Source organism: Muscardinus avellanarius (genome assembly GCF_963383645.1).
Source record: "Muscardinus avellanarius genome assembly, chromosome: 15".
In the NCBI taxonomy this organism is placed as follows: Eukaryota; Metazoa; Chordata; class Mammalia; order Rodentia; family Gliridae; genus Muscardinus; species Muscardinus avellanarius.
The window spans coordinates 50,376,699-50,390,831 of NC_137801.1; the positions used below are offsets into that span (position 1 = coordinate 50,376,699).

A 14,133-nucleotide genomic window follows, 5' to 3' on the forward strand; every position below is an offset into this window, starting at 1 on the left:
ACTCAAGGACAGTCTCAGCAAGGAGTGAGATTCTTACCAACCCAGCGAGACCCTGTTTCCAAATAAAAATAATAAAATAGGGTTAGGGTTGTAGCTCTGAGGTAGCATGTCCCTGAGTTCAATCTCCAATGCCACAAAAAAGGAAAAGAAAAAAAGAAACTATTGACTCAAAAAACATGAAATTATTAAAATTAAAATATAAAGAAATCTTTTTACTTACCTGAACTGCACAGCCCAGTAAAAGTAAAAGCAGCTTTTTGACTTCTTCTGTGCCTTGTTCTGAAATAAAAACAATAAGGATAACATTTAGCTCTATTCAACATTCTTTCTTATGGGGAATACCTCAAACTTAACACAAGAACCACCTCTAGAGGTAATACTCAATGATAACCAAAGGATCAAATCTATAAACAGTGGTGGATTCAAAATGGCAACTCTATGTATGTGCAATGTAATAAGCAGCAGAGGAAATGGGTAAGAATCTCAATTCTGAAGGGTTATAATACAAATAAATTTGCTTCATGCAGGAAGTATGCCAACTATGGATCTACCCTTTTTTCATAAATTCTATTACACTAGCCTACCAAACTAAGAACCTACCAAATTATGCTAATAAAGGACATGCCACAATGTCAGCCAAAAGAGACTCCTAAAAATCTGGCTCCTTTTAGTGTTTTCTTACTAAATACAAATATTATGATTCATCTACCTTTAAAAATTTAAGTGGATTTCTACTGTGTGCACATAAGGATCAGAACTTCAAATATCTGTTACAATGAGGCTAAAATAAATATATATGATATATTGGATAGAAAGTTAATGGTCTGTAGCAGAACTAGAGACAACATCCTTTGTCCAATAGCATTCAATTAAGATTTTCTTAAAATATTCAGCTGGCAAGTGTGTGTGTGTGTGTGTGTGTGTGTGTGTGTGTGTGTGTGTTATATGTATATGTATGTATATGTATATTACATATAACATTCTATGTGATATATATATCTATATATATATATATGTGTGTGTGTGTGTGTGTGTATATATATTTTTTTCAATATATCTTTTGTGTGTATGTGCCTGGTGCTGAGGATTCAGCCCCATTTTTTTTTTTTTTTTTGAAACAGGGTCTTGCTGAATTGCTAAGGCTTACTTCAAACCTGTGATCCTCTTGTCTCAGTCTCCCAAGTTACTGGGATTACAGGTATGCACCACCACGCTCAGCCTCAATATATATTTCTTTGGACTAGATTTTCACTTAGGTCAACTTGTCTATATAAAAAGCCTTCATTTCAGACATTTCCTCCTACTTTTCAGGAAAACTGCTTTCTAGCCACACTGAAACATGTTAATCAGCATTTCCAATAATATGCATAAATACCTGCCTCTCTGGCTAGTTCTTCTGCCTTTCTTCCCCTACCTCCTCAGCACCCTAGTGAACCACTTACCACTCATCAACATCCTAGGCACAGCTCTAATATCTCTGTGTAGTCTTCCCTAACCCAATTACAAAGGTTCTCAGCCCTATTAGGCCAATTGTTAAAATATTGGTTCTTTATTTCATATGCTATAACTTTCAGTTTATATTTCTATTTCATATTAATTATTATATGGTGTTCCAGTAATCTGTGACTCTCTCACCAAACCAAAAGATCTTCCAGATCATAGACATTATTATCACATTATACTAATTTATTTCAATACTTACCAGAGAAAGGATTTTTGCCAATGATTAAGACATTTGGCAGTGACATCATTATCAGCTGCTGCAAAGTCTCCTGTAAAATAATACTCAATAGTTATAGTAAAGAAATAATTATTCATGAAGTTAAACATGATTTGAAAACTCTTCAGTAAGTACAATATACTGTAATTTGAATACCTATAACCTCAGTACTTGGGAGGCTGAGACAGAAGGTCACAAGTTCACAGCCTCAGGAACTTAGTGAGGGCCTTTGCAACTTAATGACGCAGTTTCAAAATAAAAAGTAAAATGGGACTGAGGGTGTAGCCAGAGGTAAACCATCCCTGGGTTCAACCCCAGTACCTTTAAAAAAAATAATAGCCAGGTGTGGTGGCGCACGCTTGTAATCCCCGCGCTTAGGAGGCTGAGAAAGGAGGATCGCACAGGTTCAAAGCCAGCCTCAGCTACTTAGTGAGGCTCTCAGCAACTTAGTGAGACCCTGTTTCCAAATAAAATATAAAATAGCTCTGGGAGTATAGCCCAGAGGTAGAAAGCCTCTGGGTTCCAACGCCAGTACCACCAAAAAAAATTTAAATAAAATAAAATAAAATAACAATAATAATAATAATAATAATGAGAAAGCAAGTAACTATGAATAAATATGAAAAATTAACTTGTATTAACTATTTACTTTTTAAAGAGGTATAATTCTAGATCTTTTTTTCCAGGGTGGGGGGTTACAAGGATTAAACCCAGGAGGATTCTATACCCCTGGCCCATTTCTTATTCTGAAACAAAGTCTCTCTAGGTTGCTGAGAAATCTCCCTTCATTGCCAAGCCTGTTCTTGAACCTGTAATCCTCTTGTCTCAGCCTCCCAAGTACTTAGATTACAGACCTGCACAACCACACCCAGCTTAATTCTAGATTTCTTATTTTTCTGCCTGTGTGTGGTACCAGGGATTTAAACCAGGGGCCTTCTACCTCCATACATCCTCAGCTCTTTTTTTTAGTCTCTATGTTGAAAGAGAGTCTCACTATGTTCAGGAGGGCCTCAAAAAGTAGCTGAGGCTGGCCACAAACTTGCAAGTACTGGGATTATAAGTGTGTGCTACCACACCCAGCTTATTTTTTATTTTAAAATAAGATCTAGCCGGGCATGGTGGTGCATGCTTGTAATCCCCGCACTTGGGAGGCGGAGACAGGAGGATCGCACAGGTTCAAAGCCAGCTGCGCTGGCATAAGAGACCCTGTTTCAAAAATATAAAATAGGTCTGGGAGTGTAGCCCGGAGGTAGAAGGGCTTCCAGGAACCCCAGTACCACCAAAAAACAAAACAACAACAACAACAAAAAAAAACCAAGATCTAAATTGTTGAAGTTGGTCTTGAATCTGCAATCCTCCTGTCCCAGCCTCTCAAATATTGGGATTACAGGCAAGGACCACCATGCCCAGCTGTTTGAAACTTAAAAGCATACTTTCCCCTAACTCATAAGTAAAATAAAATATAGCGGAAATTTTACAATACACAGAAACAAACAAAACACTTTTAAATAAACAAACCAGCTGGGCGTCGTGGTGCACGCTTGCAATCTCAGCGCTTGGGAGGCTGAGACAGGAGGATCCCAAAGGTTCGAAGCCAGCGTCAGCTACTGAGTGAAGCTCTCAGCAACTTAGTGAGACCCTGTTTCCAAATAAAATGTAAAATAGGTCTGGGAGTATAGCCTGGAGGTGAAAAGCCGCTGGGTTCCACCCCCAGTACCACAAAATGAATGAATGAATAAATAAACAAAATCAAAATTTATGAAATGGAACTAAAATGATTCTTAGAGGCATATCAATAGCCTTAAGAATGCTTATATTTAAGAACTAAAATATATACTCAACAAATTTTTTAAGACAATAGAAAGCACGCTCTTCAAAAGTGCTTTTTTTTTTTTTTTTTTTGTACTAGGGATGGAACCCTGAGGCATTCTACCTTTGAGCTACACTCCCAGTCTTATTTTTTTATTCTTTACTTTGAAACAGTGTCTCACTGAGTTTGCAAAGGGCCTCTCTAAGTAGCTGAGGCTGGCCATGAACCACGATCCTCCGATCTCAGCCTCCTAAATGCTGGGATTACAAGCAGGGGCCACCATGCCCAGCCTAAAAGCGTATTTTAAGTAGGCTAACAAAGTGCTGCATTATGTTACAACATAAAAAAACTAGGAACTGGTGTTAAAAATACATAAAATATAGTAATCATTTTTAATATCAGATGATTATAAAGTGCTTGCTTATATCTTTAATATTCATAAGAAGCTCCAACCCAGCATGAAATAAGCACATCTGCAATTACTGTTTGTTAGATGAGTTATACTAAATAACACAACAATATAAATATGTAAATTATTATTAAAATACCAAATTAAAAGGGATTACTTACCTGGTAATAAAATTTTATCTGTTTCACCAAAATGGATAAATTATGAATTCGAAGTGAAGCATCATTGTTGACTTTTTTATTTACTCTCTGACTCTCTGATTTAGGATTACTGTAAAAAATATGAAAAATACCTTAAATTTATATTGAAACATGATTAAAACTAGTCATATAGTTTGTCTTTTAAAAACTGTATATTTGTGAGGCATGCCTATAATCCCAGTACTTGAATAGCTGAGACAGGAAGATCTCGGGTTCAAGACTAGCCTCAGCAACTTAGCAAGGCCTTCAGTGAGACCTTGTTTCAAAACAAAAAATAAAGTAGGGCTGGGGATGTAGCTTAGAAGCAGAATGACCCTCCCCAGTACCAAAAAAACAAAAACTATGTATTGGCCTGCTACATTAACACATAATACAAATGTATAGATAATTAACTTTGGCTTATTAAATAAATTAACACATTAAATAAACACATTTGAAATACCTAAATCAGCAGCAAAATAAAACTTGAAACTTACATCCGATGTTGCCCTTCCTTCTCATATGTCTCTCCAACATTCCTGGTAATGAATAACCTCTTATCTTATTCTCTTTTTTTTTCTTTTTTTTGGATGTATGGGGGTATGTGTTGGTTTGTTTTTGCAGTACTGGGGATTGAATCCAGAGGTATTCTATCTATCAGTGAGGTGTCTCAAGCCCTTTTTATTTTAAGGCAGAGTCTCAATAAATTACTCAGTCTGGTTTCAAGCTTTTTGATTCTCTTGCCTCATCCTCCAGAGTAGATAGGATTATAAATTTGAACCTCTGTGCCAACTTATTTCCTTTATTTACCTCATCCAAAATAAATGCAATTAAATCAAGAATTTTAAATATAGCCTAATAACCAAATAAATTTTATTTATCCTCAATGGGTAAAAGGGATTATATTTGGATGTTCCAGAGTAATTAAAGAATGAAGTGGAAAACACAGGTTTCCTTTTTTTTTTTTTTTTTTACATTCTACCTCTGAGCCACATCCCCAGCCCCATTTTTTATTCTGTATTTTGAAACAGGGTCTCATTGAGTTGCAAAGGGCCTCACTAAGTAGCTGAGGCTGTCCTCGAACTGTGATCCTCTGGTCTCAAGGTTTACTTTTATCTTTGGTAAGCTTTGTAGGTCAATGAAAGTAAAGGACTAAATATGAGAAAGAAAAGAAAAAAAACTGAAGCAGAAAAACAGCCAGGCCATAGTTAACAAAGGAAAATTCAAGTTAAAGTGGCATCAGAATAAAAGATTAAGGCAAGAACCCAAAAATGTATGAGCTAGTTTCTCATTAGGACAAGCAGACCAAGCTGGAGGAAGACAATGCCATGTTACATGTCAGATTAAAAAATCAAGATGCCCTGTTTAAGGGCTTAATCCAGAATATCAGAGCAGGAACCTTAGGAGTCACTGGCACAAAGTATTATCTCAAGATTACAGAATTTAGAGCCAGGCATGATGGCAAACGCTTGCGATCCCAATACTTGGGAGGCTGAGATAAGAGGAACGCAGGTTCACAGGCAGCCTCAGCTATTTAGTGAGGCCCTCTGCAACTTAGTGAGACCCTGCTTAAATAAAAAAAATAAAATAGAATTGGGGGTATAGCTCAGAGGTAGAAAGTCCCTGAGTTCAATACCCAGGACCATAAAAACAAATCCCAAAATTACAGAATTTAATCCTCCACACAAAGATGTAGGAAGTCAAGAAATTGACATCTACCCAATAACAAATACAAGCTAAAGAGAAATGTCTCAGTCCTTTAAAAAAATTTTTTTTTCTTTTTTTGTGGTACTGGGGATTGCACCTAGAGACATTCTACCTCTGAGCTATACACTCCCAGCCCACAGGGTCTTCTAAAGCCTTCAGATCATTCTCTAAAACAGGTTAGACACAATGGTGCTTATTTCAGCAATTCAACTTTGACATATTTTAATCCCTTTACAAACTTAATTGATGGCTCCAAACTTTTGTTTTTGCTGTTTATCAACATTTACTATATAAAAATTTTGAAATAAAATTTGAAAATTGCTTATTAACTCATATTAAAATAGTAAAATCTGGGTGTGGTGGCACACACTTGTTATCTCAATTACAAGTGTGAATTTGAGTGAGACAGAAGGAATCCAAGTTTGCAGCCAGCCTCTGCTACTTGAGGTCCTCTGAAACTTAGACCGTTTCAAAATAAAGAATAAAAAATAGGGCTGGGTGTGTAGCTCAGAGGTAGAATGTTCCTGGGTTCATCCCCAGCGCTGGAAAAAAAGAAGGAAAAAGAAACAAACCTTTGGCAGGCTAACAAATACCAAACAAAAATTTATTAAGAAAAACGGTACTGTTTAGCCAGGCTACCTGGTAGCACAAGCTTATAATCCCTGCATTTGGGAAGCTGAGACAAAAAGGTCACAGTTCTTGGACAGCCTCAGCTACTTAGGCCCTTTGCAACTCAGTGAGACTCTATTTCAAAATAAAGAATAAAAAAAAAAAAAAATAGGGTTGGGGGTGTCACTCAGAGGCAGAATGCCCTGGATTCCATTTCCAGTACCACAAAAAAAAAAAAAAATACTGTTTTACTACTTTTGCAAATCTTCTTAATGTCCTGTTTAATTTTAAAAATCAGGTTTGATTCTGATCTTTGTTTCTTTATAAGAAAAAAAAAGGGTGAACTTGCCCTCTTTCCTTAAAAAACTAGAAAACCGGGACGAAACATAAAAATGTGTTTCCAGTTGGACGCAGTGACACATACCTGGGAAGTAATCTCATTAACTGAGAATCTGAGAGAGAAGGATTGCAGGTTCAGGACCAGCCCCAGCAATTTTGCAAGGCCCCCAGCATTTTAGTAAGGCTCTGTCTCAAAATAAAAATTAAAAATTTTTAGAGCCAGGAATAGTGGTGAATGCTTGTTAATTCCAGCATTTGGGAAGCTGAGACAGAAGGATCTGGGTTCTCTGACAGCTTCACTGCTTAGCGATGCTCTTTGCAATTAAGTGAGACCCTGTTCCAAATTAAGAATAAAAGATAGGACTGGAGGTGTAGCTCAGAGGTAGAATGCATCTGGTTTATATCCCAGGACGAAAAAATAAAAAGAGCTGGGGGGCATGTAAGCTCAGGGATAGAATGCCTGTGGGTTCAGTCCCTGGTCCCCTCCCCCACAAAAATAAACTTGTTTTCAGACTTTGGAGAACAAATAAAGCAAGGCTATAATCCCTAGCTAGATTCTTTCTAGTGGTACACTAAGGCAATTTCCAGAATGAGGTATTGAAAAGGGTAGCCCATGTCTTACTGAAATTTGAGGAGACAAAGCTTGGAGCTCAGGAGAAAGAACCTATTGCATTTTTTAGAAAAGAATTCCAGAAAGAAGAGAGGTACAATAACAAAGAATTCCAAAAATCTTTAAGATTTTAGCTATACATTAAATTATGTGTCTCTATGTCTACGTGTATACATGTTATATATGTACACATATACACAAAGGAAACCTGCAGAGCTTTGTATGTTGAGCTCCCCCCCACCCCGCCCCCAGTCTGGCGATAGAACTCAGGGGCATTCTACCTTTGAACTATACCCCCAGCACTATTTTTTATTCTTGGTGCATTCGAGTCATACATCTCAATGGAGTACAAGATGGTAGAGGCATACATACACACATCACTCATTTAGTCCATTCCTTCCCCCTCCCTCCTCATGTTTGGCTTAGTGATTGTTATGTTTGTGAATGTACATCATGCACATTAGGGAGGTCATGGATCACTAGAGGCATTCTCTCGAAGGAGCTAGTGAACTGACTCTTCCTCTTTTTGCTTCTTAAGTAAGCAGTTTGCTCCTCCACAAGCTCCCTACTATGATGTTTTGCCTCACCATAGGTACCAAAGCAATGGGGCCTATAAAAGCAATGGACTGTAACCTCTGAAACCCTGAACCAAAAGAATCCACCTTTTTTAAAAGTTGATTACCTCAGGTGTTTTGTTACAGTAATGAAAAACCATCTAACATCTTCTAACAGGTTGTTTCCTTCTATTCCTATTCTATGTGTAGACAGGTGATAAATATCCAATTTTTCCTACATCTAATTCCCATCTGATCCTTCCCCCTTAATATGTTAAAACAGGGAGTTATATTGTTGCATCTTTTCTTTTTTGTGGTACCTGAAATGGAACCTGATAGATTCAATAGGCATGGCAGGTCCCTCGGGGCGCACAGATACACGGGAAGTCCGATATGGATGCCATAAGCCTTTCTTGGTCCCCACTCCCGCGGGAGAGGGCGAGCAAGAGAGCGTGTCTGTCTGTCTGTGTGTCAGTGTCTCTTTGTGTCGGTACGGGGGATCCCCCTTTTTGTAGGGGAATCACCCCCCCACCCGTGGGAAACACGGAACTCTCGCGAGGTAGGGAGGCGGCTTCCGGCCCCTCCCCCCGCAGGGGCCCCTCCCCCTTTCAGAACCTAGGGGCATTCTACCACCTAGCTATATCCCCAGCCCTAATTTGCTTTTAGTCTTTATTTTGAAACAGGGTCTCACTAAGTTGCAGAGAGCCTCACACATTTGCTGAGGCTGGTCATGAATACATGATCCTCCTGTCTCAGCCTCCCAAGTACTAGGATTACAAGCATGTGCCACCATGCCAGCTTTGTTATATCTTCAAATAATCATCTTTAAAATCCTACACTATATACTCTTTTAGGCTTATCTCATGGTTGTAACAACCCGCCCCCCCCCCCATAATTCTATCATGGGCCTTTTTGAGTGACTTTCTCACTAGATTATAAACTCCTTGACAGAGGGACTATATCTTATTGACATTTTTATTTCTACATTAGCAATATTTTCTAACACATATATTGTTTGAATAACTGAAAATAAAAATAAATGATTGGAGACTAAGCATAGTGTTTTAACAATTGTCTCTTTCCAATTAGTTAGGAGATGACATTCTACAAGTTAACAACTCACTTAGCAACCTGGATTAGATGCTCCCCACTAAAGCTTCTATCTCAAAGATCAGTTGAAAAACCAGACATGGTGGTATACACCTGTGATCCCAGTATTTGGGAAGCTGAGACAAGGAGATTTCAGGTTTGTGGACAGCCTTAGCAACTTAGAGAAACTCTATTTCCAAATAAAATAAAAGAGGGATGAGGGTGTAGCCTGGAAGTAGAAGGTCCATGCCTATAATTACAGTCCTCAGGAGAGTAAGACAGGAGGATCACAGGTTTGAGACCAGCCTCAGCAACTCAGTGAGATCTTGTTTCAAAATAAAAAATAAAGTAGGACTGGGGGTGTAGTTTGGAGGGCAGAATACCCCAGAGGTCCAATTTCCAGTACCAAAAAAAAAAAAAAAAAAATCAGTTGAATAACAGAATCCTACAATCTGGGATCTGTAGGCTAAATCTGACCTGTGACAGATTTATGCTTACCACAAAGGAAATAATAGAACCAAAATAGCCCAAGGCAAATGAGAATTTAAATGGAAAAGTGGGTCTCTGAAGTAAAAGCACCAACTAGAACTAGTTACTTAACAAAAACAAAGAGACTATATCACTGAGGTCAGACCATGTGTCATGGTGTCATGGCAAACAAGACAAACAGCAGCACAGTGGGGAAGTCAGTAAAAACTCAGAGAACTGAAAGGAAAATCTTGGTTTATGTAATTAACTCTGGTACATTGTTAGTCAGTGAATTCAACAAATACTCATCGAATAGCTACTATACCAGTATATTACTTAATGTATAAAAGTTTGGTTGAGTCAAACTATTTCTGTGGAGAAAAGTACATCTGTAACTAGAAATACAGTAAGAACAACCCCAGTAACAAAAATGTTAGGTATAACTACAGTTAGATAAATTTCACTTGCTACCACAGACACTAAAAAAAAAAATACCTTATCTCTTAAGCATTCTTCCTTTTTTCTTTTTTTTTTTTTTCTTTTTTGGCAGTTCTTGGGCATTCTACCTCCAAGCGACATCCCCAGCCCTATTTTTTATTCTTTATTGCCAGTATGACTCTATGCTCAAAAGAAAAAAAACAACAAAAACACACAAAAAAGTGATTTATTGTACAAATGGGTTTTGATCTGAAAAGAGAAACATCTAAAAGAGGGTAAAGGAACTCAGGGTCTGAGTTGCAAAAGGTCTCACTAAGTAGCTGAGGCTGTCCGCAAACCCTGATCCCGATCCTCCCTAAAAAAGATTTTAGAGAAACCTAGTTTAACTGTAAATCAGAAATCTGAAGTCCCAAAACTCACAATCTACTTAGGACCTAGAGCTCTTTTCCTTTACCCTCTTTTGGATGTTTCTCTTTTCAGATCAAAACCCATTTGTACAATAAATCACTTTTTTGTGTTTTTGTTGTTTTGGGGTTTTTTTATTTTTTTGAGCATAGGTCATACTGGCAAAATATGTTAAGCTTATTTCCAATTCAGTTTTCATAGTAAGCAACCAAACTAAAGATTTCTTTTTCTCACCAGTTCATTCATGTGAGATTTTATTATATACCCGGGTACTTAAACATATATATATATATAATTTTTTTTTTTTTTTTTTGCAGTACTAGGGATTGAACCCAGGGGCATTCTACCTGAGCCACACCTTCAGCCCTTTTTTAAAAAATTCTTTATTTTTGAAACAGGGTCTCATAAGTTGCAAAAGGCCTAAGTAGCTGAGGGTTGCCATGAACCTGCAATCCTCCTGTCTCAGCCTATACATGAGCCACCATGCCCAGCTACAATAAAGATTTGGTCTCCATCAACAAATGAATGGACTGAAAAATTATGGGAAATATACACAATGGAATTCTACTCAACTATAAAGAAGAACAAAATCATGTCATTCGCAAAAAGATGGAAAGACCTGGAGAATATTATGTTAAGTGAGATCAGCCAAGCACAGAAAGAGAAGGGACATATGTTTTTTCTAATATACCCAAACTAGGGACTATTAGGAATACCAGAGAAACTCCAGATAATGGAGGGGAAACCTCAGCAAAGCTGAAATGGAAGAGTAGGAGATGAAGAAGGCTGAGGTTGATTAATGGAGGAGCTAAATTCAAATAAGTGTAAAAATATGAATTTAGCATGGCTAATCTGGACACTCATTGTTGGGAGGGGGGAAAGGGAAGTGGGGGGTGAGAGAAGGCACCAAGCACAGTCTGAATGTATGCCATTTTCAATATGATCCACATAAAAATAAAAATAAATAAGTACATACATCTAAAAAATAATAATCAAAAAATTAGAAAATGTATACAAACTAAAAGAACTGTATATATAGTATAAGCCCATTGCCACATGACAATATGTGATCCAGATTATACTACAGCATATACTGTATACTAATAAACTTGTTTCATTTCCATTAATGAACTTAATAATGTTATATTATCTTTGTGACACAACACAAAGTTGTTACACTAAGTGTCTGTGTTTTGGGCTTTTTTTTTTTTTAAGGGGGATTACTGGGGACATTCAACCCTGGTGTATTCTACTTCAAACTATATCCCCAGCTCTTTCTTTGTTTTGAAACAGGGTCTCATTAGGTTGTTGCCAGTCTCCTTAAATTACTGAAACTTGTCTCTAACCTGCAAAGCTCCTGTCTCAGCCTTCCAAGTACTGGGATTACAGGTGTGTGCCACCACACTTGGCTCTCTGTTTTCTTTAAAGTGATTTTTTTTCCCTCAAAGTTTCTGTTTGTTTCATGGTACTAGGGTAAACCCAGGGCCTTGAGGATACTAAGCAAGTACTCTTCCTAAAATATACCCCAGCCCTCAAATAAAACTTTAAAGGTTTTTTTTTATTGTATTTTATGCCCAATACTTCTCAGCATGGTATTTCAAATCTTTTTCAGTTGTCAAGAAATCTGAGTTTCCTTTGCATAAAGCTCTTCTAAGTAGCAAGATTCCAGAATTTAAAATATTGATTTGATCAAAATCTTGTAAGAATATTTTTGTTAAAAAAAAAACCTAAGTTTTATATTAGGATTGTTTTAGCTTCTGAGAAAAACTGCTTTAACAAGACAATTCTGAGTATAGAAAAGAGGGAGTTTAGTTTTTATATACTAATGTTAGCAAATAAAACTTTTAGAAATCTAAAGGAAATTGAAAGATACAACTTGAACTAGAGAAAGCATTTCAAACTGAGGGAAAAGTAACACCTAAAATTAACCTTATATTCAACATGAATCTGAAGAGAATGGAATAAAAGTTTCCTATATTCTTTTTATAAAACTTTGCTGCTTTGTGCTTGCAAATCTTTAAAATGAGTACTTGAAATCTGAGAGGACTTCTATGATCTGGTAGACACATTAAGAAACCAAAAGAGAATAGTGAAGTTCATTGGTTGATTAAGGTATATCTAGGCATCTAAAAACCTCCACTTAAGAGTTTCTAATCTAGCCTGTATCTATAAAACAGAAATGAAAAGTTCCTACTTTGATACAATCATTGGCTATTACCCTGCAGTCATAAACTTTCTGATCTTTTCAGGCCAAGACAACCACAAAGCACTCTAAGTATAAATCTAGAAAGGAATAAATTTTAAATTTCAAGGCTCAGATTTCCCATTTGATGCATGCCTAATTTGAGAAAGGGTCATACTGACATATGTTAGGATCATGGAAAATAGGCCCTTTCACCCCAAGGATGTGATCTCTTTATATAGGAAAAACTGCCTTCGGATGAAACTGGCCGAGAAGTCCAAAGTTTCACCCCTTTGAAAAATAGCTCAATATTTAAAGGTGAATTTACAGAAAATTAGACAAATCAAAACAAGTGATAACCAAAAAAATAATACCAAAGTTTTACAATAAACATTTTATAGTTGTAATAATTAATTTTATAGTAATGATTTATTGTGTGTGTGTGTGTGTGTGTGTGTGTGTGTGTGTGTGTGTGTGTGTGTGTGATAACAAGGGATTTGAAGCCATGGGCATTCTGCCTCTAAGCTATACTCCCAGCCCTATTTTATTTTATTTTGAAACACTATCTCACTAAATTCCTGAGGGCCTTGCTAAATTGCTGAGACTGTCCTCCAATTTGTGATCCTTGTGATCCTAGGATTATAGGCATGCAGCGCCACACCCAGCTTTATAATAATTAGATACTGGGAACTGACAACTAAACTTGTAATAACGATATTAGAAGGTCAAGTAAAGAGAAATACAGAGGCACAAAAAAAAGCTAAAATTCTATCTACCATTATAAGGAAATCAATAGATTATGTGAAAAAAGGGAAATCAATAAATACCAGAGTAGGCATAATATCACTATGTATATATAAACAACAGGATAAACAACAGGAAAAAAACCTGCAAACAACATAAATGCTGGCAAGGATGGGGGGAAATAGGAACTCTTCTACAATGTTAGTAGAATTACAAATTAGTGCAACTACTATAGAGATCAGTGTAGAGATTCCTCAGAAAACCGGGGATAAATCCACCATATGCTCCAGCTATACCACTCCTGGGTATCTTTCCAAGGGGACTGAAATCAGGAAATCATAATAATATATGCATATCCATGTTTACAGGAGCACAATTCATAATAGCCAAGTTATGGAACCAACTGAGGTATCCATCAACAGATGAACAGATTACAAAATTATGGCACATACACCCACTTGTAATCCCAGTAGATTTGAAAAGCAACCAGAAAACCAGAAAGTAGTGAGACTCTTATCAACCTAGTGAGATCCTGTTTCAAAATAAAAATAAAATAGGACTGGGATAGCATAGCTCAGCAGCAGAGTGCTACTGAATTTAATCTCCAGCAAAACACACACACACACACACACACACACACACACACACACACACACTATATATATATATAATAAATATAAATATATAAATTTATATATATATAATAAAAATCTCAGTACAGTAATTTAAACTAACTAGATACAGTATGACTCCAGGATTCCCTTAAAAAAAAAAACTATAATTAATTAAGCATTACAAATATCATGCTTTTCATTTTAAGACTTAAAATACTAAATAAAAACTGATTTAGAATAGATAATTTAATTGTTA

At 36.6% G+C, this 14,133-nt stretch overlaps 1 protein-coding gene across 5 annotated transcripts in view; it reads right to left on the reverse strand.

Annotated features, from left to right (window-relative positions):
- The window catches only part of CCDC88A (coiled-coil domain containing 88A), a gene marked incomplete at both ends in the record, with an annotated part of 155,010 nt that overhangs the window by 131,933 nt on the left and 8,944 nt on the right, over nt 1-14,133 (reverse strand). For all 5 annotated transcript variants that reach the window (XM_080712084.1, XM_080712082.1, XM_080712083.1 and 2 more), the window contains 3 exons: nt 221-279; nt 1,703-1,772; nt 4,101-4,209. In XM_080712084.1, coding sequence (XP_080568210.1) covers nt 221-279; nt 1,703-1,772; nt 4,101-4,209 — 238 coding nt within the window. The remainder of the gene's footprint in view (nt 1-220; nt 280-1,702; nt 1,773-4,100; nt 4,210-14,133) is intronic.